The sequence below is a fragment of the Engraulis encrasicolus genome, chromosome 12 (genome assembly GCF_034702125.1).
Source record: "Engraulis encrasicolus isolate BLACKSEA-1 chromosome 12, IST_EnEncr_1.0, whole genome shotgun sequence".
Taxonomy (NCBI): Eukaryota; Metazoa; Chordata; class Actinopteri; order Clupeiformes; family Engraulidae; genus Engraulis; species Engraulis encrasicolus.
The window spans coordinates 40,886,908-40,912,592 of NC_085868.1; the positions used below are offsets into that span (position 1 = coordinate 40,886,908).

Consider the following 25,685-nt stretch of genomic DNA (forward strand, 5'->3'; position numbering starts at 1 on the left):
AAATTTTCATTTCAGCGCACCTCTAAAATCTATACTGGTTTATATCATCTGTAAGGTGCCGTTTCCACGTAGCTGGATATTTTTATATGTGGATATTTTTTTCTCCTGCTTGTATTGGTTTTGCATTGGTTTTGGCCTTCCGTTTCCACGTAGCAGATATTTAAAAATCCAGGTGCAGGAGAAAAAAATAGCAGGAGAAAAAAATATCCTGTTTAGGGGTCTGAAACGCATTTGTTACAATGGAGGATTTTTTTTATCCACATGTTGCGTTTCCACGTAGCAGGAGAAAAAAATACCCTGCTAAAAAAATATCCTGCTACGTGAAAACAGCACCTAAATCTGGAACACTTGATGTCTATCTTCTGATGTTGCAGTGTTCCATAAAGACCTGCTTGGAATCTTGGTTCAAGCCTACAGACTGTGATGCCTGTACGTTTGGTCACTTTGAGTCTCTCTCTCTCTCTCTCTCTCTCTCGCTCTCTCTCTCTCTCTCTCTCTCTCTCTCTCTCTCTCACACGCATGCACACACACAGTTCTTCAGAGAGCATGCGAGTGGCTCAATGGTTTCTCTCTGTCTCTGTCTCTGTCTCTGTCTCTGTCTCTCTCGCTCTCGCTCTCTCTCTCTCTCTCTCTCTCTCTCTCTCTCTCTCTCTCTCTCAAAGGCATGCTGTCAAATTTGGAGTGTGGCCCATAGATATTTGTCTTGATGTCAGCTGGGGCAGATGGTCTGTCCATTGGGTGTAATTGCCTCTCAACTTTGTTGATTGCTGCCACTCGGCTATATTGCAGAGGGATTCATTTGTTCTTGATAATTGAAATGTTTCACAGCACCACAGTCTGATTAAAAAAATATTCTTCATCCTCAGTCTCACCATCCTCACTCCTCAGACAGGGTGTTGAAAAGGAAACCACTTTGGAGTGACGTACTGCTTGCAACATCATAGCAGTAGGAGGAGCTACTGATTTTGTGCACCATGCTTTGACTGCGCCATCATTGCTCTTTGCAACGTCGAGGCAATATCAATTAACCCATTGTGTCCTGTGCACACACATACGCTGCATTCAGGTTCTTGAGATTTAAGCTGTTTTATTAAAAATGTGGGTAAGTTAGAGCTGAATGAACACATTCTAAGGCAAATCAAACGTCCTAGCTTTTTAAATGCAACTCATTTCATGTTGTGCTTCGGAGGCTGAGATATTTAGGATTTAATAGGCAGAGGGCACCCTTTCCCAAAAAGGACTTGGGACAAAATGGGTTAATGCCATGGAAGTCTCATGGAAGTCGCGTAGTAATCCGCATGGGAGGGGAAGAACAAGTGGCTCCTGCTGTAGATCAAAATAATCTGATGTGGACTGTTTCAATCTCATCTCAGGTTCTCTGATCGCATCTTGTGCCTGCTACAAGAGCGGGAGGGATCTTTTCCCAGACAAGGATCAGCTGGATGTCTTCCGATTATAGCCACATCTATCGCTAGAGAAGTAAAGGTGGTGGTGGACGTGTGTTGCATTTTTGGCCTTGGTAGTGAGAACTTTTTTAGATCTGCTCCAAAAGCCTCTCATTAATTCACTCAAATTTGGGGTGGAGTGGCGCATCACGCTAGTCAGCATAGTATGAATGGGCTTACATGACATGCCCATGGGTCCCAGACCTACCCCATCTCACTCTCCTACTATCTACATGTCATGATCTTCAGTGTCTTATCCAGGTTAAAGTCAGAATCAATTCACTGAGATTTGGTTTGGAAATGCAGGCAGGCAGCCATGGAGGGCACCCCTGGTTTGAAATCACAAAATAGCTTTGCGGCTCGAAAGGAACGCGGAGATGATACAATCCTGAAGAGACCATGTTGTAGCATATGAATTCAAAAGGGGAAAAAATGGGTGCCACATTTTCTTTCCTTTTTAATTCATGTCCGGTCCTGTACTGGTTGCACCAGATTGTCACTTCCGGTACTTGTTTCTTCTTCTCATATGGCTATTAACAGTAGGGACACATAGACACGAATTTGACTAAGCAAAGCGAACTTCAGCCATTCATTCCTATGAGGGAGGCGAAGGCAAGCAAACAGGAGCGAAGCGAAATTATTCAACCAACTTTAATGTCATGCAGATGAGGAGCGAATTTCACCTGGTGGCGGCCAATCAAATCAAGAACATGAATGTTTCATTCCATGTGATTCGCCTCGACGACCTGATGACGGTTGAGCTGTCAGAATGGAACACTGAATTTCGCCTCTCTTCGCCTCCCTCGTTTCGCTGATGTGTCCTTAGCGTAAGTGCAAATCGGACCAGCTTTTACTTGCAATGCCAAAATACGACATTAGGAGAACAGCTTTGTTACAAATTCCTTGCCCTTAATAATAACACCACTACAGTACTACAGTGGAAAAAGAGGGAACCAGCAAGCTAAGACCAATGGTAAAGGACGTGGGGTGTGCTTGTGTGTTCAGGAGAGCTTAAACTTTTTTTAACAGCCCCTCAAAGTGCTTCTCCGGCATCTCTGCGGAGTCTGCGCTAATCTCAACGCTGCAGCAGCGCTCCGTGGGGAAAGACACCTGTGTGTGTCTGTGTAGAGTTCAGTAGATTCCTAGTGTAGTGGTAGACGAGCAGCTTCCTAGTGTAGTGGTAGACGAGCAGCTTCCTTCTTGACTGCGGTGTCTTGGTTGCGCGGAAGCTTACGGCTGCTCAGACTGTGGAGAGAGTGTTTCATCATTGATAATGGGATGGAGCATAGCAGCCTTTTCACAGAGTGTGACTGAGACTGTGCGTGCGCGCGTGTGTGTGCGCGTGTGCGTGCGTGCGTGTGTGCGTGCCAGCGAGTGTGGGTGTATGTAAGAGGGAGTGTGTGTGTGTGTGTGTGTGTGTGTGTGTGTGTATGTAAGAGAGAGAGAGAGTGAGGGTGCATGCCCTTTCTCTCTCTGTCTCTCTCTTGTGTCTGTGCGTGTGTGAGCGAGGGAGGGAGAGTGTGAGCACGTGTTCGAGGGAGAGTGAATGTGTGTGAGAGAGTTTGTATGTGCACGTGTGAGAGAGGAAGAGAGAGGGAGTGTCAGCGAGTTTGAATGTGCGTGTGTGTGAGTAAGGGTGTGTGAGGGAGAGAGAGAGTATGTGTGAGCGGGTTTGTGTGTGTGAGAGAGGGAGAGAGCAAGAGCGTGAGTGTGTGTGTGTGTGGTCGTGTGTGTGTGTCTGTCCGTGGCGGAAAAAAGAGCATGAACTGGCATTAGTGCTCTGGCGGGAGGCATCGCAACGGTTGTATTTTCTGTAATGGTTGCTATGCACATAGCTGTATTTTCTGTAACGGTTGCTAGGCACATGGCTGTATTTTCTGTAACGGTTGCTAGGCACATGGCTGTATTTTCTGTAACGGTTGCTAGGCACATGGCTGTATTTTCTGTAACGGTTGCTAGGCACATGGCTGTATTTTCTGTAACGGTTGCTATGCACATGGCTGTATTTTCTGTAACGGTTGCTAGGCACATGGCTGTATTTTCTGTAACGGTTGCTATGCACATGGCTGTAATTTCTGTAACGGTTGCTAGGCACATGGCTGTATTTTCTGTAACGGTTGCTAGGCACATGACTGTATTTTTGCAGACTCATAATAACACTGGAATCTTTCTGCTCAGTAATGACTTTCAGTGTCAGGATTCTCCAGTGATGGTGCTGGGCTGGCATGGTCTTGTAGCATGGCGCTTTTTTTTTGGAGGGGAGGGTAGGGTTAGGGTTGGGGGGGTTCTGGTAATGAATGTCAAGTCAAGTCGGCTTTTATTGTCACTTCCTTCATATGCACAAGTCATACAAGGAAAATGAAATTGTGTTTCTCTCTCTATACCATGCCTAGAATGGTGGTGTGGGGCAGGAGAGCAGAATGGATGTTAGGTGCTGTTTCCACGTAGCAGGATATTTTTTTTAGCAGGGTATGTTTTTTTCTCCTGTTTAGGTGTAAACGCAACATGTGGATAAAAATAAATTCTCCATTGTAACAAATGCGCTCCCTAAATAGGATATTTTTTTCTCCTGCTTTTTATACCTGGATTTTAAATATCTGCTACGTGGAAACGGAAGGCCAAAACCGATGCAAAACCAATGCAACCAGGAGAAAAAAATATCCACATAATATATAAAAATATCCAGCTACGTGGAAACAGCACCTTAGAGAATAGGTTTTGTGCTGCCGGAGTATGGCAGAAAGGATGATCACCATTATTTTCAAGTTTGAGATTCATCATGGTTATTGAACACAATTACCCCATCTACCCACCCATCCATCCCACACCTCTGAGAGGTGTATTTGTCCTTTGTCAGTCGTAGGAAATGCCTGTCCAATCATTCTGAAATTACAGGCCCTGGCCCCATGTGTGCGTGTTGGTGTGAGTGCACATGCATTTCTGTGCGTCGATGTGTGTGTGTGTGCGCGTGTGTGTGTGTGTGTGCGCGTGTGCGTGTGTGTGCGTGCGTGCATTCATCTCGGAGAGAAAACCTGAATGAAAGCAAGAGAGGAAGAAAGAGCAGAAGATAGACCGAAAGAAGGATCAAAAGAAAAGAAAAAAATGTGTAGGTCACTGTGAAAGAAATGACTGTCTCTGCTTCCACAAGTGTGTGTGTGTGTGTGTGTGTGTGTGTGTGTGTGTGTGTGTGTGTGTGTGTGTGTGTGTGTGTGTGTGTGTGTGTGTGTGTGTGTGTGTGTGTGTGGGGGGGGGGTGTTTGTATGAAGAGTAGAGTGCGTCTCAAAAACCATATCCTAATCTTCACCGCGGCTCTTCCTCAAATAGAAGCTGGTGGGCTTGATCAATCACATGATGATTCTGTTGCTGCTTTTTGAGCTTTTACAATCATTAGGCATGCACAGAGGGCATAAGCCTATAATGTTTCCCACAGATTAAGTAGCATTGCGTGGTGCTACGGGCAAAAGACATTGGGCTAATGCAAGTGTTATGCATGCACTCCATTGACGTGTGTGAGCCTGTTGGATCAATTTGTGGTGCTCGGTTTTTATTCTGTGGTGCTGTGTGCTTCTTCGTGGGAAACACTACTAATGGCATCAAAACGTGTGGTCTATTAAGTGTTAAAAATTAAACTTCTTCAGGCGTTAAGGTCTACAGTGCAGGCGGTAACTCCATAGTTAATTCCACTTTTGGGAAATTATTATCCTGCCGTGAATTTGTGACCTGTTTGTAGAAGGCCTCAGACTTGTGTGTGGGTGTGATTGTTTTAATTTGTGATTGTTTAATTTCTAACTACGTAGTCAGTGTGAAGGAGCGACCCTGCATTCAGCTTATCGTGCAGACGATGCACCTTGGATTTGCTATAACGGACCAGTAAGCTTAATATTTTCCAATTTTTCAACATTATATTGATGAATAAATCATTTAAAAATGCTGACCGACCGAAGAGTACACACTCCAACAATTTGCGTTGCAATATACACTTCCTAAGTCTTACAACTTCCTACACCAAGACAGTGTAGGTAGGGTAATAATCGTTTTATTACATCATACAACCAACACAGAATGGCCGTGAGTACTGTTTCTTTGTGAGAGAAGTTTCACTTTCAAAATGACAAAATGCACGAGTCTTTTTGCAAGCGGGTTCGCAAAGCTTCACCACGGTTTTGTTGGGCTATATGGTGGCCCTTTCACTTTCCAATTGTGAGTATCAGTTGTTGTCTCCAGTGTGGGTTTTGGTCTCTTCAGTGAGTCAATCGTCCAAACTAGAGCATGACACGGGAGTGGACTTTCACTCCCGTCCCATCACAGTCCCAGAAAAAAATCACATCCCGTCGCATCCCGGGCTGGAGTAAAAGAAACAAATCCCATCCTGTCCACTCCTGTAAGAATCCACTCCCAATCCTGCCCACTCCCACTCAAAATCAATCCCACTCCCGTTTCGTTAAAAAATTGAGTCTTTTTTATGATGGAAATCACCATCTTTTTCGCATTCCCGCTGCCGTTCATTTTTATTCCCGCTCCTATTCATCTTTATTCCCGCTCCTGCCTGCTCCCGTTTAAAAAATTGACTCCCAGACCTGCGGGTCCCACGGGAATTCCCGAAAAATGTCATCCTCTAGTCCAAACCTACTGATTCTACCTCAGTTGAGGTCCCCAGCTTCTGGAGCTTCTGTCTCTTGTTCTCTGCAGTTCTGACACCGAACCCTCTGAATGAGATTGAGCTAAAGTGCTATGACTGTTTCCTTTGCGAGGTTACTGTAGTAAAGCTGGAGCCCACTATTGTTGCTCTGATGCTGGGGGGAAAAGGTAGTTTTGAGTTTGAGAAGCTGAGTTGGAGACTTGCAGTGTGAGCGGGGAAGGAGCTCTGTAGGGAGAGCCAGTAGCAGCGGCGGCGGCAGCAGCAGCGAGGGGGGAAGGGTGAGGGAGAGAGAGAGGGAGGGAGGGAGGGAGGAGGGAGGGCAGCTCTCTGGCTGTGATGGCGTCTGTGCTGTGCTCATGGACACTTCACTACCAGTAGGTGGAGTCTGGAGGCCTCGGCTCAGCTGGCGTATAAATAATACCCCACGAGGAGCTGCGCTCTGCTCAGTCAGCCTGCCTGCCTCTCCTGCCTGCCTGCCTCTCCTGCATGCCTTCTTGCCTGTCTCTCCAGCCAGCCCGCCGGCCTCGCTTGCAGGCCTGCCTGTCCAGCCAGCCTGCCTGCCTGCCTGCCCTGGCCAGTGTTCTTTACCCATAAAGGATAATGCCACTTGGAAGCATTTCACTCAACTTGTCTGGCAATGGGATTTGGTTGTAATGGGAGCATTTAATGTACCTACTTGAACTGTAGGGTACTAGGCAGGGCATAGATGTTTTTGGTTTTTTTTAAAACATTTGTTATGTATTTTGATGCTTCTGCCTTTTCCACCATCTTCATTCATGGCACATGCAGCTGAGAGTATTTGACTTGACTTGTGTCTCCATGCCTTGTGCATGGCAATGTATTTTGGACGTAACAGGAATATTTTACCTACTTTAAGATTTCCAGTGTCTGTGCGACTCTGAGGCAAGACTTGTTTCTTTATTTAAAATCCTTGTCTTGTAAGCAGCTTACTCTGTGCGCCTGGTCCACCAGCCTCATCCATATTAGATTCAGCATGGGAAGCTTGTCTAGCGCTCCTGTCTTGACCTGTCCATGAACTCTGGTCAACAGTTTTGAGTGTAATAATGTTTTACCTACTGAAAGTCTCTGGGCTCTGAGCTGACTTAACATGATCGAGCTGTTTAAAATTAGACCATGTGTTACCTACAACATGAGTTTGAAATTAAAAAAAATCTGAAACTAGCGCAGCCTTGGTAACTCCCACGCCAGTGTAGTCATCAGGTGTTTACCATAGTTGTGAACTCGATACTTGGAGAGAGTCCAGTTCTGTGCTTCCAGTTAATGATGACATAATTTCCTCCTTAGACGGAGCAGACGTAGGCCATCTAGTGTGCCTTGTTTAGGGGGTGCTTCTTGCTTTTATTAAAGCAATAATTGAGAAAGCATTTCTCCCTTTGCCAGCTGTTGGATTTTTATGTTTTGATTTTTTTAAGGTTTTTTTTGTGGCCAAGCCATGGCTTGTTTTCTCCTATATATTCCTGAGCCTACACAGTTTATGTTATTGGAATCTCAACTTTGTATGTACAGCACAGATGAACTCTCTTGAGTTCCTTTTTAATGCAGCTATATGTTATCTTTATACTGTTGTAACTTGCACAAGACTTGAAGCATATTCGTGAAAGATTTCTTGGAGAATGTACGTATCCGGGTTTCTTGGAGCAGTCTGTAAATCTTGAAATCGGGAGTTGAAAGATTTATGAACCAGTAAAACCAGTGGCTTTGTCAGCAGTTTATTGTATTGGGAATGGGAATGTTACAGAGAAATGGTAGTGGTGGCCTGCTGAAAAGGCTGTAGATTATTTTCTGCAGAGTTAATGTCATTGATAAGTAAGTGTTATGATGTTAATATTGGAATTTAAAAATGAGATTGTCTACTAGTAAAGCGAGGCATCAAGCCTGCTGGTAAATCAAGTAAGTTAATGCATATCTCAAGGTGTTTTCTGCACAAATGAATCAATGTTGGTTTCACACCATAGCATTTGGAATATCTTTTGTATGTGTGTTGCTGATATTGAAAGCTTCTGAGGAGCTGCACAGCCAGGCCAAATTAGTTTGTTGTATTCAGTATGTTGTTGCTGCTGTGTCAATATTTTCCTCTGTGTTACAAATTGCATTGTTCAGTTCAAGAGTGTGCTGTGCGTCTTTGGTAAACTCCAGCTATACTACAGGAATACACACAAGCTTGTTAAATGAAGCAGGCTAGTGAGTCTACAGCTGTTAGGCTGAATTACCAGGCTCACGGAAGGTAATGAACTGGGCTTTGTGAATGAATGGGGATAGTAAGCAGCGGGTGTGGGGGTCTTTTCACGCGGGCCTTTTTTTTGGGGGGGGGTTGTATTCACGCAGTGTAAATGCAAAATGACAAAACAATGAGTACAGAATGACATTGGCGCATGGAGAAACTATAGGCCTAGGCCTACATTTCAGCCATTTATATTTTGAGAAATAAGGCTACATAACATTTTACCCATGATATTAGTAGTACATTGTCATGTATATACAGTGCCCTCCATAATTATTGGCACCCCTGGTTGAGATGTGTTTTTTAGCTTCCAATTATTTTATTTTTTTTCTAAATAATATGGGACCTTAATGGAAAAAAAGAGAAAAATCCAACCTTCAATACAAGTGCATTTATTCAGTGGGGAAAAAATCCCACATAAAGAAATAATTATTTGACATCAAATAATGTGTGTCACAATTATTAGCACCCCTGGTGTTAATATTTTGTACAACCCCCTTTTGCCAACAAAACAGCACCTAATCTTCTCCTATAATGTTTCACAAGATGGGAAAAGACAGAAAGAGGGATCTTCAGTAGGGCTGTCCCGACTATTCGACGTAATCGATTACGTCGATTGCGTAAATAAGTCGGCGTGTTCAACATACCGTCGTTTACGTGATTTGCGCAAAAAAAAAAAAAAAAAAGACTTGCGCGTGCCGCTAGGTCCGTGCTAAACAGAAGCGACGAAAATGGCAGAGGCTGAAAGCCTAGGGTGTCGGTGTCAGAAGAAGATGAAGTGGCAGTGCACCACTAATCAGCCCAATGAAAAAAGTGATTTGTGCGAGCCGCGAGGTAGCCTACGTGCTGAAAACAGAAGTGGAGAAAATGACAGGGGCTGCACTGTGTCGGTGTCAAACAAAGATGAAGGTAACAGTGGCACCACTTATCAGCCCAATAAACGGACAAAGACATCTAAAGTGTGGCGATATTTTAAAGACAAGGCACAAGACCTGGTTGTGTTTCTGTAGGAGACTATATTTATTGAGGAAGTGAAAGTTTTTCAGACCGAGACGCGCGGTATATTTCACACTGCTTTACTGTCGCTATGCTGGCGGCGTGCATACAACGACAGGGAGATAAAGCAATGATTCGTAATGTGCCTGTTATAGACGCAATATTCAACATCTTTAGGGTGACAGTGGTCGGGGTGTTTGTAGAAGAGCTTGTATACAAAGTTAAAAAGTAAATGAAGACAACAGAAGTGTGCATATTCCGGCCAACAGCGTGAGATGTGGAGAAGTGAGAGGAATGCATGCCTGATTCAGAAAGGTCTCTTCCCTTCTCCTCCACGGACGGTGCACGAAGTTCACCTCGCACTATTCAATATTGTTTGTGCCGACTGCAGGTCTAGGCCCAAATAAACAGTAATATTATTCTAATAATATAATAAGTCATAATTATGTCGTGCTGCAATTACTAACTGGGTCTATATTAGCGACAGAAAGGGGATAGGGACCAGCAGGGTTTTGGTGCGTCAACAGAATGACATGGACAGAGTAGCCTCGACGACGTTCTTTCCTTGCAGGCTACTCATAATCTCTGGTAGCCTTTACCCTAACCTAGTGGCCCATATTTGTTTCCACTTTCCTAATACTGTATAAATTGGGCCTCTTTATACATCAGTAAATGTAGGCTAATAAGCTTACTTGATTTGAACTGAAACAAAAATATATTATATTAGGCCTGTATGTATTATAGTTTTTTTTTTTTTTTAAGAAATCATTGTCCTAATAGGCCCTAGGTGCACTCTGCTTTATTTGTCTGTTATTTTTCAGGTCAAAATTAAGTGGCATATCACAGTTTTTCCCTTCCAAAAAAAATTAAAAAATAATCGCGACTATTCGAAAAAAATAGTTGATAGAATAATCGGGAGGAAAATAATCTTTAGGGACAGCCCTAATCTTCAGCCATTCCTCTTTGCAGAATCTCTCTAAATCATCCAGAGACCTGGGTCCTCTCCTCTGTACTCTCCTCTTCAGCTCACCCCACAGGTTCTCAATGGGGTTGAGGTCAGGGGACTGAGATGGCCATGGGAGGAGGTTGATTATGTGTCTGGTGAACCATTTCTGTGTAGATTTGGCCATATGTTTAGGGTCATTGTCTTGCTGAAAGACCCAGTGACGACCCAGTTTCAGCTTTCGGGCAGAGGGCAACAGATTTTGATTTAAAATGTCCTGGTATTTCAAAGCATTCATGATGCCATGCACCCTAACAAGGTTCCCAGGGCCTTTGGAAGCGAAACAGCCCCACAGCATCACTGACCCACCCCCATACTTCACAGTGGGTATGAGGTGCTTTTCAGCATGCGCATCTTTCGTGGTACACCAGACCCACTTAGAGCGTTTGTTGCCAAAAAGCTCAATCTTGGTCTCATCTGACCAAAGCACACGGTCCCAGTTGAAGCCCCAATACCGCTTGGCGAACTCCAGACGCTTGCGTTTATGATTGTGAGTGAGGAAAGGTTTTCTTCGTGCATGCCTCCCAAACAGCTTGTTGGCGTGTAGACAGCGCCTGATGGTTGATTTGGAGACTTTGTGACCCCAGGATGCTACCATTTGTTGTAATTCTGTAACAGTGAGCTTTGGAGATCTTTTGATTTCTCTTACCATCCTCCTCACTGTGCGTGGTGGCAAAATAAACTTGGGTCCTCGTCCAGGCTTGTTTACCACTGTTCCAGTTGTTTTGAACTTCTTAATTATTCCTCTCACAGTGGATATGGGCAGCTGCAGTTGAGTGGCAATCTTCTTGTAGCCTCTGCCTGACCTGTGAAGGTCGACGCACATCTGCCTCACTTGTATGCTGTGTTCCTTTGTCTTTCCCATGTTTAAGAGTGGATAAGAGAAATGGCCTCGGTGTCACGTCATATTTATACCCCAGGGAAACAGGAAGTGATGAATTACTAATTAAATGTTCCTACATACTCTGGTAAACTTTGTAAACTACTGTAGAAATGACAGAAATGCTTCAATTATATTTATTTCCTGGGAATTGTTAAGGGTGCCAATAATTGTAGAACAGGTGATTTAATGAAAAATAATTATTTTTTAGTCAGGGATTTTTTTATTTTCTTACAATTCATTTGAGTTGAAGGCTACATTTTCCTGCAATTTTCAGTGTGACAGTATTCTTCTGCAATAAACACTGAATTTATTTTAAGGCTTTTAACACATCTCAACCAGGGGTGCCAATAATTATGGAGGGCACTGTATATATATATATATATATATATATATAAAAAAATGCAGTACAGTGAATCATTTCTGTTTACAACACAGTTTCATTCGTCCCTCATGCAGGGGTCTATGTAATGACAAAAATAAATAAAACAAAATAGGAGCAGAGATAAGAATTTAAGAGTACTGTGAAATTGTTAACGCATAGACAACATGGGTCTAAGAGGGTAGGCTATGCCTTTTCCCCCACACACATAGGCGTACACATTCTACATGAGGGGTGCTGGTCACAGGGCCAGTTTTTCAAAATTCCTTCCATTAAAAGGGCTGAACAACATATTACACATTTATGTCTATATTCACATTCATTACACATTCATTTCTATATGCAGCCCGATGTTTCCTCTGCTGTGTCAATGAAGGCCTGTCACATAACTCATTACAATTGTAAAACAAAGCCTGGGGAGTGTTAGTAAACTCATCCCAACTGTAACTTCTCTGAATGTTTTTATATTGCTCCCAAACCCAAGTTAACTATAACAACTTGACTAGGCTTTTGATCCCTCTGTCTTTCAAGCACTTGTAGTTTTCTCTTTAGGATGTATTTACTCCAGGAGGAAAATGCGAAGGAAATCGTAATTCAAATCGTTTTTTAACAAAAACGGAAATCGTAAAAAAATTAAAAAAAAGAATTTTTTTTTTATTTTATTTACATTTTCGTAAACTATGGCGGCCAAATTTAAACTATGGCGGGCCGCCATAGTTTCCTCAATGTATGGGAAACACTGCCTTTGTGAATGAGCAGCAGTTCATGCTGACGTGCTTGAGGCTTGTTGGGTACCAGGCAGTGCATATGAACTAATGCACACTGTATTGCAAGCTTTTCATTGTTGCTGGTTATTTAGCTAAATTTATTCTTGGGGCATAAGTTACTTAGTGTGCCTTTTTATTGGGAAGCTGTGGGTAAATACCAGAATTTCAGGTGTTGTTCATGACATTGCAGGCTAAGTTTAGATAAGATGAAATAAAGCTTTTCTTGATATTCAATGTTTAATGTCTCATTCATACATCATTGTCGATAGGTGGATAACTGTTGTTTTCCATGTTGTTTCAGATTCAGATAACTTTATTAGTCCCATCAGAAGGGCAATTCAGTTTGCGGTCTCAGTCTCCATCAGTCAATGAATGAATAGTATCGTCATGAATGAATACATGAAATAAAAAGATTAGAAAATGAAATACAAAACCTAAAGGAAACAAAAAACAATAAATAAATAAGAAAACAAAAGACATACACATTTTAACACATACATTCAAACACCCTGTCCTGTCAGTGATGAGCAGCCCTCAGTGAAAGATAGAGACACGGGCTGCAGGGTCGCACGCAAGGGAGTGCCCCGGAAGTCTGGTCTTGTGTTTGTGCAATTTACAGAACCAGGAAAGGGTTTTCATGTTTCAAACAGCATCAAAGCCATCTTTTTGCGACTTGAATTGACTGACATAATCAAGGATGAATGTAGCCTATAGTGTAATAGTCCTCTTAATTAAACGGTTCTTAGTCCGTTTCTGCCTTAATATTAGGCTCAGATTCATGCATATGCAGTTCTGGGGTTCTACCTGGCAACTAAAAAGGCAGTTTTATTCAAATCCACGTCGGTGGGGCCCCAAAGTGTCTGATTTCACGTGAAATGACCTTTATGCAACAGAGCCTTGAAGACTTCGTTTCAAATATTAGTGTTCTTACCAAGTACAAGTATTTAACCATGCCAGTGGAAATGCACAGATGCCAATACTGATACTGAAGTCTAAGTAGCGCTGTGGCTTTTCCCCTGGCGTTAAGCCAGAGGTGAATTGTTTCCAAGTTATTGGGCTTATTGGCCATGCGATCTTAACGATTTCTCCACTTTGGCAGATTGTCTACTCTTTCTCTTTCTTATGGCGTCAGAATGCGCAACCCTAGTTCCATGTTGTTTGCGCTCCCTTAATATTAGGGCCAGATTCATGCAAATGCAGTTCTGGGGTTCTACCTTGCCACTAAAAAGGCAGTTTTATTAGAATCCACGTCGGTTGGGCCCCACAGTGTCCGATTTCATGTGAAATTACCTTTAAATTACTTCGTTTCAGATATTAGCGTTACAAAGTGTTTAACCATGCCAGTGGAAATGCACAGATGCCAATACTGATACTCAAGGCTTGGCATTCACCCATACCTTCCCAGTAGACCCGAAGGTATTAAGTCTTTTAAATTGAATTCCATAGCTGAGAAATGCTTTACCTGATTGTGACGGTCTGAAATGCAGCCCCAGTCTCCACTCCAATCTGCTTTCTGCAGCTGCACTGTCTGGAGTCACACTGCATGTAGGCACTTTAGACACAATCTTCAATTGCTAAGAGTGAGAGTTGGACTTGCCCAGTGCATAAAGGGGATCTGTGGTTTTCTCCGCTGTTCCAGCCTCCAGCTTGACAGATTGCCTAAGAGGAATTGGGGTGGAGGCGAGTGGAGGATGATTCTTCGAGAGAACAGTGCAGCTGCCGGGGAAGTATGAAAGAGCGAGAGAGAGACAGAGAGAGGGAGAGAGGGAGGTGGAGATGAGTATTGCTGTTTAATGGTCCCTTCCGGCGGTGCAGTATTGTAGGAAGGGATCATTTGTAGCTGTGCTGTGCGCGAGTTTGCGAAACATAGGACGATATTGCGTCCGCCCGCGTTTCTCGTCTCCAATTGGCCACAGCGGCTCCCTTGTGCCTCCCCTCCGATGGCTTTCAGTTGACAGCAAGAATGTTACTCGCGTCGCGCTCAAGGCAGGCTTGCAGAACACTAATGTACAAATAATTTGGCCCATCTCTTGAAACAGATAGCCTATAGTCTTAAGGCAAAAGAAAACCCTAGGCCTAAGTGTTAAAGGTAGCCTATAGGCTATGACACTAAAAGTAGGCTAACAAACAAAAAAAGTAGGCTACCCAAACAATGTACGATGCAGTAGGCTAGGCCTACGCTTATACAAATAAACTTATAGCCTACAATTTCATTTTATTTCATTACCTGGTTTGGCATAGCCTAGCTTATCTCTTGAAACAGATATATTAGCCTAGACCTAACAAACAAAAGTAGGCTTGGCATAACCAACGATGCAATGAGCTCCAGTATTTAGGGTATAGCGCCTACAAATGACGTTACAATTTAATTTTACATTAGGCTATACTAACTGCAGGAAACTCCCGTGTGTAGGCCTATACTACAAATGCCATTATCATCGTGTCATTTTATTATGATTTGGCTCATCTCTTGAAACAGATGACACTAAAAGCATAAACAAAAGCAGGCCTACCCAACGATGCAATGCAAATGACGTTACGTACCATTTCATTTTATTCACATTATCCAAACCTCAAGGTGAGGTAAGTTGTCCACCGAGTCGTGGCACAAACGTGGCACCTTATACTTCACGACGTCGCTGGCAAGCTACATAGGCCTACAGACACGCGCGCACACAGAATAAATTGAATCGCTGTTAGTCCATTGATTGAGCCTCCATGTCGTGATTTTTTTAATGCATTTTCATTAGAGCTGATGGCTACTGATGTGGGGAAAACGTGTCAGACGCGATTTCCGAGAGTGCAACACAAGAAAATGCCATGGTGAAGTGTCCATCTGCCTATTTAGCTTAGGCCTAATGAAAGGCAACTCCTTTCGAGAAAAAACCCATCCAGATCCCATTACTAAGTAATATCTCCACATTCGCTATTATAACAACAGTGTTCGCTGGCTGTTGTTTATTACAAAACTCTAACTGCGCCTAAGTGTTTACCTCATTGAGATCCTACATGCATGCCTCCATTAGGTCTATCTCAGCGAGTGCAAGGACAGGATTTAGTGATCGAATGAAGGGTTTGCAAATAACTTTGCAAATAACGCTGCTGTTTAGCCTACAATGTGTCATTCTCACTGCACTAAGTTGCAAAACGTGATAAAAAAAAAACATCTTCGGGTAGCCTGCGGCATTTAAACATCTGTAACTCGTGCGCGCTGTTAAATGAAAGCCAATCAGAATGAGACATAGGGGAGCCGCTGTGGCCAATTGGAGACGAGAAACGCGAGCGGACGCAATATCGTCCTATGTTTCGCAAACTCGCGTGCTGTGCAGTGTTGTCTGGGCAGTATGGGTCGTTTCTACTGGCTGAGAGTAGCAGAGCTTCCAAGGGGGGGGGGGGGGAGGGGAGTGGAGGGGAGGGGAGGGGAGGGGAGGGGAAGGGAAGGGAAGGGAAGGGAAGGGAAGGGAAGGGAGGAAGGAAAGAAGGAGGAGGGAGGGAGGGAGGGAGGAAGAGAGGAAGGGAGGGAGAGGAGAGAGGAGAGAGAGAGAGGAGAGAGAGAGGGGAGAGAGAAAGAGAGAGGAGAGAGAGAGGAAAAGGGGAGAGAGAGAGAGAGAGAGAGGAGAGAAGAGAGAGAGAGAGAGAGAGAGAGAGAGAGAGAGAGAGAGAGAGAGAGAGAGAGAGAGAGAGAGAGAGAGAGAGAGAGAGAGAGAGAGAGAGAGAGAGAGAGAGAGAGAGAGAGAGAGGAGAGGAGAGAGAGAGAGAGAGAGAGAGAGAGAGAGAGAGAGAGAGAGAGAGAGAGAGAGAGAGAGAGAGAGAGAGAGAGAGAGAGAGACCTGTACTGTAGTATTGTTGGAAAGCGATCATTTGTAGCTGTGCCATGCTGTTCGAGCCGTGTGGGTTTAACACAGCTTCTAGATGAGGGAGGCAGGAAGACAGAAAAGAGAGGGAAGAAGGAGAGGGAGGAAGGGAAGGAGGTAATGGTCCTATCCAGTGGTGTAGTATTAATGGGAAGGGATCGTTTGTTGCCGCGACGTGCCATGCTGTGCTGTGCTGTCTGGTCCGTGTGAAAGTGAATGAGTGCGGCTGGCTCGTGTCCCTAGCTCCGCTCTGCTCCTCAACTCTACTCCGTCATCAGCTGTCTGTCTGGCCAGAGGGGCTCGCTCACTCGCTCCGCTCAATCCTGATGGAACTGGCTCAAATGACTCAATGATTCACTATTTGCCAGACACTGTGTGTGTGCGGGCGCGTGTGTGCATATGCATGCGGGTGTGCGTGTCCGTACGTGCAGGTGTGCGTGCATGTGTGTGGATCTGTGGAAATGTGTGAGTGTGCTTGGCTGTGCTTCTGTCGTGCGTGTGTGTGCCTGTGTGTGTGCCTGTGTGTGTGCCTGTGTGTGTGCCTGTGTGTGTGCCTGTGTGTACGTGCACGTGGCCATGATGCTCTGGGAAGCTTATTAAAGTTTTGTGAATGGGCAGCAGTTCCTGTTGGCTCGGCGTGGCTGTGTTTACGTTTTGGTTTGTGAGCCAACCACTTCTGCAGTCAAAGAGCTCTTGTACAAAAGCATTAGTTAGAACTTTTCACTGTCATTGAGAATCTACCCTCATCATCTTATCAAATCCATCAGCTTGCTTTGTTTACTGTTTCATCTTGATTAACTGGGGAGGTTTAAACCTATGCTTTAGAAAGATATTAAACCAACATTAAACTTTGTTTGATGTGTTTTTCTTCTCTGCTGGAAAGAAAAGCTGGTGGACAGGGGATGTTAAGATATCGCACTCTGTTGTTCCCAGCCAGTATGAAAAGATAATAGTAGTTTTCAGACCTATTTCTAAAATGTAATTGCTAAAGCCTATTAAGCGTAACAATCTCAATTATTTTGTTCTACTGGGACAGCTTAATTAAGCTCGGGTGGCTGTTTTGTTCACTTGGTGTCTTCACAGAAACTGCTGTCGCGGATGTTACTGCTGGTATCAATGGTCTGGATGACCTCCATCCTTAAAGGAGAATTTCTGCCAATTTCAAATGCAGTTGTATTGCTCACACTACCCTAGATTGGTCAGTTACCCGTATCTGACGAAGCAATAATTTTTTTGCACAGCAGTCTCTGGCCATTCTAATGGGGGTGTGGTTTGTTTAAAAACAATTGAAGTGCAGTGCTGTGCCGAGCAGGCAACAGGCGCACTGAGTAACAAGCATGATAAAGAAATCTACAGTAGGGTGCATCAGATGCCCCCTATGAAAAGATATTACCTTGGCCCTATAGTAAAATGTTCTACACCCAGTAAAAACACACTGTGTAAAATATTTTGAAATTTGGATGAAGTCTACCGGGACCGGGATAAGTGTCTGGTCTTCTTACACCCTATTTAAAAATGCCTCTGTATATATGAGTCAAGGGGCTGTAAATAAAAGCCTGGTTGCTGGTTAGCTGTTCCAAAGTTGCAGCTCCCTCTTGAGACAAGATGGGTCTCAAAACTGCAAGTTGAAATGCTCTGTATGCCTGCATGAGATCTGTGAATCTGTAAACATGGCAACATGGTGGCTAACAGTGTTGTTTCAAGTTTACTGATGAGTCTTTCGAACAAAATTAAGCCTCACACCTCTAAGTTTAAAAGCGTGCTGTTTCTGTACACAAGTCGATGAGGTTTGTGTAAACATATCAACATTTCAACAAGTGCTGCATCCCAAATTGCTGCTCCCTCATTTTGGAGATGAGTCTTGCGATTGGGAAACAAATACTGACATGTTTATGAGCTTGTGAGTGTGTAAACATATCAACATGGGTGCTGTGTTGCTAAGAGTGTTGCCCACACACTGTTCTGAAATAAGGAGGATCTTGCATCTACAAGATTAAAAACTGTCAGTTTTAATTTGGTTGCTAAGCTAACACCACTTTGGTTGCTAACTGGCATCTTGGAAACAAGTTGCTGACATGTCCATCACAATTTGAGTCTGTAAGCAGCATAAACACTGGGATGTTGCTGGGTGTTCGGGAGATTTTTTTAACATGGGTTTTCGATGGCTACAATGGTTGTAGTGTGTTTGTGATGGTTATAATGGTTGTAGTGATGCTAACATGGGTCTTCTCTTCTCTCCCCCCTCCCCCTCCTCTCCCACCTCTCCTCCTCCTCTTCAGCGTTTGGGAGATGTGAAGAGCAGCCAGAGGGAGGCGACGTTAAGCGATCTCTGCATCCTCTCGACCCCCCCACCCCTCCTTCAGCATGAATGGGGATATGCCTCATGTGCCCATCACCACTCTCGCTGGGATCGCTAGCCTCACTGACTGTAAGTAACACTGCTATTTACTAGAATACTCTCTGTCTGGGTGTCTCTGTCTGTCTGTGTCTGCCTGTGTCTGGAAAGTATGTGTGCAATACGCATACACAGACACTCATAAGCACACACTGATAGGACATACACACACACTGACAGGATGGACAGACGCAGACACGCACACGCAGACACGCACACACACACACACCCTTTTCCACCCTCCAGTCCTGCTATTGTTGATATTCTGAAAGTGTGATGAGTATATGCACTGGTGAATGCCCATGCACAAATAGTACAGAAAAAAATAGTGCAATCTCACTCAGAGGCTGTGAACGTGTGTGTATGCTCGCTGAAGCAACACTTTGTGATTGCTCACTATGCACAGTGGAATCTGTTGCCAATTTAGATGTTTGTGTCAATATCAAGAATGTTGGCATTGTTCACAAGAGTGAGAACGTGGAATGTTTGTGTGAGTGAGAATTTGAAAATGTACATACATTACAATTGAACAAACTCATCTGGAGTAGACATGGAGCACACTTTTACATATTGAGAGAAAAGATGCTCACTTTCTGAGTTAAACTATAAAACTAAAAAGTAGGGATGGGGTATCGGTGTATCGTATCGGGTTCAGATATCAACATAATTCAGACTTGACTTGGCTTTGGCACGACTTGGACATCTCTGCGGCAGATATCCAAATTTAGATATCGGGATCGGATAAGAAGTGAAAAAATGTGTATTGTGCATCCCTACTAAAAAGTAGTGAGCAGCAGACAGGTGGACTTTTTCAATGGCAATGTAACTGCTTGCTTGCATCAAAATGTTGGTGTTTATGGCAGCAGGGGGGTTGTAAACAACCGTTTGTTTGGTGGTAGACGTCTGTGATTATTATCATGGTGATATGCTGCTGAGATGCTTTCATGAGAAGGCAGTTTGAGATTGCACTGCAGAGCCACAGACAGTGGGAACTCCCCGTGTCTTCTTTTGAAGTCTCCTGAATGGCAAACGAGTGAAGTTGCGTTCAGTGCGTTTGTGGAATGTCACACCTTAGTTAGGCAAGGAAGAGGAGACATTAGTCATCCACCAGCATGGGTGCTAGGTTGAGCGTATTTACTTCCCACAAAGCAGAAAAGTTCACTCTTCTGGGTTGTAAGACGTTGACTATTTCCTTTCCTGCACAAGGAAGCCATCAGACCTCCTGTGTCCTAAACAGTTATTTCAGATATCTACATATTTATTTGCATGCACCTTTTTTCAGGAATGTTATTGTACTCTTCACCATTTTTTTAGATTAGGAGATAGACAGGCAAGGAGTCAATTGTGCAAATTAACATGTGTATGGAGATGAATGAATGAATGAATGAATGAATGAATGAATGAATGAATGAATGAATGAATGAATGAATGAATGAATGAATGAATGAATGAATGAATGAATGAATGAATGGAACAGACAGGCAGACACAGTTGTGCGGGCAGACAGGCAGGGACAGTTGGGCAGCCAGGCAGTACCACTGGCCCAACACCAGATGTCAGGGGCACCTCTGCCTGCCTTCTTGCTAGTCTGCCTGCCTGCCTGCCTGCCTGCCTGCCTGCTTGCTTGCTTTCACCCGGACCGCTGTTGTCCTTGCTGAGCCAAAGCCCTGCTCAGCAAGTCTCCACTGTTCTAGGGCACACTAACCCTTCACCCCAAATAAGACGTTTTAAATTAAAATGTTTCTTTTAGTGCTCTGCATGCCAACTGTTTATTGAATTGCATGCCTTCACTTGAACCGCTAGTTCAGAAATTAATATGAACTTCTTGTGGCCCATTGATGTTCTTTACACACTGGAGCTTGCATTGTGTTAGTCGAGTACTTGATGGCAAAGGTTGTTAGACAAGGCTTAATAAAACACTCCTAGTGCAGATCGCAGCTCCATACGGGAGTGAGTGCGTGCGTTTAACAATGTGTTGGACCGGTGCCAATGACCTCAATGTGAAAGTGAAAGTGATTCCCTAGTTCCCTTCACCACAGCTCAGCACCATGCAGTCAATGCCGTGCTCTGCACACACAATGAAATTCACTCCCCGCACTTGGCTTGAGCGAGTTGAGTTCACACGCACGTATGAGTGTGAGCCGAGGGGGGCATCCCTCGGGGGAAGACTGTGGGGAGAGGGGTGCTACCTTGCTCATGGCACGTCAGCCAGCCACAGAGCAGGAGGTGCAGACAGCGCTGGTCATTTACTCCCACTTGGAAAACAATTGTGCACATCACGGTCGAAACCTTGTTCTTCCATGGAATAAATGAAAACATGAAATGAGAACATTCTCTCTCACCCTCACCCTCTCACCCTCTCACCCTCACTCTCTCTCTCTCTCTCTCTCTCTCTCTCTCTCTCTCTCTCTCTCTCTCTCTCTCTCTCTCTCTCTCTCTCTCTCTCGCTCTTGCTCTCTCTCTCTCTCTCTCTCTCTCTCGCTCTTGCTCTCTTTCACGCTCTCTCACTCTCTCACTCTCACACACACACACACTCTCACTACGCTGCTTGCACCCTGAGCCAGTTGCTTTAGTTTAAGCACATTTCTACACATATCCACTGGTGTTCTCTGGTGATATTGGATGATTCTGCTGCTCTGCTGATGATTGAGAGGGCACAGTGCCAACACATTGAGATGGAGAGAGAGAGATGGAGAGAAGGAGCGAGCGCGATGGTGAGCGCACGATGGAGGGAGAGAAGGAGAGAGTGCGATGGTGAGAGAGAGCGCGGTGGTGAGAGCAGAGAGAGAGAGCGATGGTGAGAGAGAGAGCGATGGTGGGAGAGGGAGAGAAGGAGAGAGCGCGTTGGTGAGAGAGAGCGCGTTGGTGTGAGAGGGCGCGTTGGTGAGAGAGAGAGCGATGGTGAGAGAAAGAGCGATGGTGAGAGAGAGCAGAGAGAGAGAGAGAGAGCGTTGGTGAGAGAGAGAGCGTTGGTGAGAGAGAGAGCGTTGGTGAGAGAGAGAGCGTTGGTGAGAGAGAGAGCGTTGGTGAGAGAGAGAGCGTTGGTGAGAGAGAGAGCGTTGGTGAGAGAGAGAGCGTTGGTGAGAGAGAGAGCGTTGGTGAGAGAGAGAGCGTTGGTGAGAGAGAGAGCGTTGGTGAGAGAGAGAGCGATGGTGAGAGAGAGAGCGTTGGTGAGAGAGAGAGCGTTGGTGAGAGAGAGAGCGTTGGTGAGAGAGAGAGAGAGGGAGATAGCGATGATGAGGGAGAGAGAAAGAGAGAGAGAGAGAGAGATGGTGAAAGAGAGGGTGAGCTAGAGCGAAAGACTTGTCAGTAGTTTGTAAGGTTATCTCTTCTGTGTGCCACTCATCGCTGTTAGGCTACCGGGTCATAAGAGATCACCGAGCATCCATAGAGATGCTGTATGGAGAGGCTGTCTCAGACTTCCAGTTTCTTACTGAAAGCTATGGCGAATGTTTTTGTTTAAATGGAAGCAGCTTGTTGTTTTGATTCATGAGATTATTTTAAGATGGTCATTTTTTATCAGCATTGCATTAATTTCATTTGGGGAAAAAAAGGGAGAATTCTTGTAGTACTTCCCTCAATTACCCATTTTTTTAATTTTTTATTTTATTCTCACTCTGCAACTCTGATCAAGTGAATAAGACATGGAGTACTTATAGCAAAAAAAAGCGCATAGCAAAACATTCATTTTGAAGCTGATCATGCAGCTGGCAAGGTTTTGTTTACATTTTCATTCTGTGTTTTGTTTCTCGTCTCTAGAGGGGGTTGCTCAGTGTTTTGAATTTGTTTGCAGTACCACCTTTGGCCACAGTACTACACATGGCGCTGTGACCGGCAAACTGGTTTCAGAAACTTCAGCCCTCTCTCACACACATACTTGCTCAAGCCGTTCACAGAATCATATGAACATTATTTGCTGAATTCTCGAGCTAGATAAGTTAGTACATTTTCAAGATCCCCCACTATCAAGTGCTGACGTACAATAAGGTGATTTGGCATTGGATTTGATGAGTAAGAAGTTGAATTCTAATTGCAATTAATTATTTTGTACTCAATTATAATTTGCGGTCACAGATCTAGCATCTTCAGTACAAGTACGCTAACGCTTATGTTGTTTATTTGTTGTTAATGTGTTCTCGTTGTTGACATGATATTTTCTCATTGTTGCGGTGCTGATTTCTTGTTTACTCTAATCTATTACTACATTGTCTTGCTGCTCGTGTGACATTGTGTTGTTATTGTGAGGTTTTCCTGATTTTTCTTGTCTCTTCTCATACAGTGTTGAACCAGCTGCCTCTGCCCTCGCCGCTGCCTGCCACCACCACCAAGAGCCTGCTGTACAATGCGCGCATCACGGAGGAGGTGGGGCACCTGCTGGCCTGCCGAGACGAGAACCTGGTCACGCAGCTGGTGCACAGCCTCACGCAGGTCTCCACCGAGCACATGTGAGTGGGGAGGCGCACAGACACACGCACGCATACACGCACGCACGCACGCACACACACACACAGTCACACACACAGTCGCGCACGCACACAGTCAAACACACACCATCTTTCTCTTGCATACACACATGCACACACAGGTTTGCACTGAGCACGTGTGAGTGGGACTAGGGGTGGTATGGTTCACAAAATTCACGCTTCGGTTCATATCACAGTGTCAAGGTCACGGTTTTCGGTTCTCTTTTTTTAGTTCATGATAAATGGTGCATTGGGAATATTAAACAATATTTATATAACTGCAGTTATAAAGTGATGATGCGCAAGTTGAATTTGACCTTTTGCATGTGTCTGAGAACTGCCTCTTGTGCTAACCTGCGCTTGCACTTAAACTGTCGTCAGCTGATGTGCGCTGTCTGAGCGTTCCAAATGCCCTCTTTCAATTGGCTAATTGATTGGTCTTATACGCTAATGTGCTAATCAGAGAGACTGGATAAGATACTCCTAGAATCTCTGTTTTACATATTTTTCTGGGCAGTACATGAATTGCGGTTTGTGACGGATTGCACGGTTCGGTTCGGTATGTGTGTGAATTGTACGGTTTCGGTTTTCGGTGCGGTTTGTGCCATCCCTAAGTGGGACACCCACGCAGTGGAACACACACACACACACACACACACACACACACACACACACACACACAAGCACAGGTCTCCACCGAGCATGTGAGTTGTACACCAATGCATTTCCCACACTATCATTCTCTCAGATACACACACAGACACTTGCACACACACAGGTCTCAATCGAACACATGCCAGTTTTTGTTTTGTATACTCACACTCACACACTCACTTCTCGAAAGGCACACACACTTCATTTTCACTTTCACATACTCATTCTCACTCTCCGACTCGCTCTCACAGACACACGGAGGACGCTTTCACGACTGATACTGATACTACGGATACCATATTGTCATAGGTTACAGGTAGTAGTTGAGCAGGAGCAAGATGTCTTGTTTTGTTTTCACCAAGTTGAATCATGCACAAGCTTGCTTTTAATGCCCTCTTGTATTGGTTTATGAGTGTGCCTTTTTATTGGATTTATGTCTCTGGTAGGGTATGCACTTGTTGATACCCTACCAAAGTCGACATTGAATAATAAAGGTAACAACAGCAAAGGCCACAAATTAAGCAATAACAGCGATACCCAGTACCCACTGTGGTTTTTAAGAATTCTTCTCTTGGATAAAAAGCGCCTGACAGACGCTAATTTAATTTGATTTTTTTTCCCCCATAAAATATGGCATTCAAGTCAGTCCTGAATAAGTTGTGTGTGTAGCCTGTGGCATAATTGCTTCCCTTACAAGCTCAACGATTCTTTTCCTTACGATTTGAGATGCTATCTTTTAAGTGACTCTGCCACGGCGTTGTGTGAAATTTGGACCAAGAAATAATTCTGCTTGTCATTAGTTTGCACTGTTGTCTGATTTCGTTTTGGAGGTAAGCTTTATAGTTGCAGGGTTTGGCTTTGTTGTTGTTCATTACTCCCAACAGCCATACTTAACATATTTTCCCCCTAAATGTGTTTTTGCACGAAATAAGGATTTTATGATACTGGCTGAATCTTCCCCCCCAAATGAGAAGAATGACTTTTTACAGTCAGTAGAAAACATAAGAGTAAATGTATTGGTTGATTTTATGGATGGGTGGTTGGATTTATGGATTTATTGGCTTAAATGAAGGAATTAATTAATTGATTGGCATGAATTAAGGAATGAATGAATGAAATTGGAATGTAGGACTGAATGAATGCATGATTGTAGGAGTGAATGGGTGTGATGTTGTTTATGTGGAGGTAATGTTTTGTGGTCCACACTGTGGATGATGATTATTGGGATCAGCATGGTTGGTGCAGTGAATCTCACCATTTGCGTACTTATATTTTTTTCTTTGTTGCCCAGAGGGTTATATAAGCAGTGTTGTATTTTTTAGAGGTGCACCAAAAATTCGGCCGCAGAAAATATTCGGTCGAAAACGCAAAAGAGACACTTTCGGTTTTCGGCTGAATTCCAATTGAGTGGCCGAATGGGAGGGAATGGGAGATAAATTAAACTAATTTCAGTTCTACTCCAACGTTTAAAGACTTCTAATACACTTTTATTTTCTTTCAAAAACATGTCTAAACATTTATTGTAAGCTGTAGATTTAACTTAAGCAATATTTTAAAATAATGAAAGATCTAACTTTTGATCACTTTTAACTGAATTGTTATATTCGGTTTCAGTTTCGGTATTCGGCCAAGTGATTCCTTATTATTCGGTTTCGGTTTCGGCCACAAATTTTCATTTCGGTGCACCTCTAGTATTTTTACATGATTATTATTTGTCTGTTGACTTGAGTTTAGTGTTATTTTGTAGTGAGCTTAAGGACAACGTGGGCAGGGATGACCCAGAGAAAGAGTTTTATTTATTGGTTTTCATTTATTTGTTGATTTGTTACATTTATATTGCAGAGAGCTGAAAGACAACCTGGGCAACCAGCGATGACCCATATATAGACTCTATAAAAAAAAATCAGCATTGTATTTATTTGTCTGATCATTTGTTTATTTTCACAAATTGCTGATGGACAACCT

The 25,685-nt window shown here is 43.8% G+C and overlaps 1 protein-coding gene across 2 annotated transcripts in view; it reads left to right on the top strand.

The window, feature by feature from the left end:
- The window catches only part of LOC134459790 (nipped-B-like protein), a 94,767-nt gene that overhangs the window by 17,831 nt on the left and 51,251 nt on the right, over positions 1-25,685 (top strand). For both annotated transcript variants that reach the window (XM_063212210.1, XM_063212211.1), the window contains exons 2-3: positions 18,488-18,636; positions 22,883-23,048. In XM_063212210.1, coding sequence (XP_063068280.1) covers positions 18,573-18,636; positions 22,883-23,048 — 230 coding nt within the window. In that variant the 5' untranslated portion in view covers positions 18,488-18,572. The remainder of the gene's footprint in view (positions 1-18,487; positions 18,637-22,882; positions 23,049-25,685) is intronic.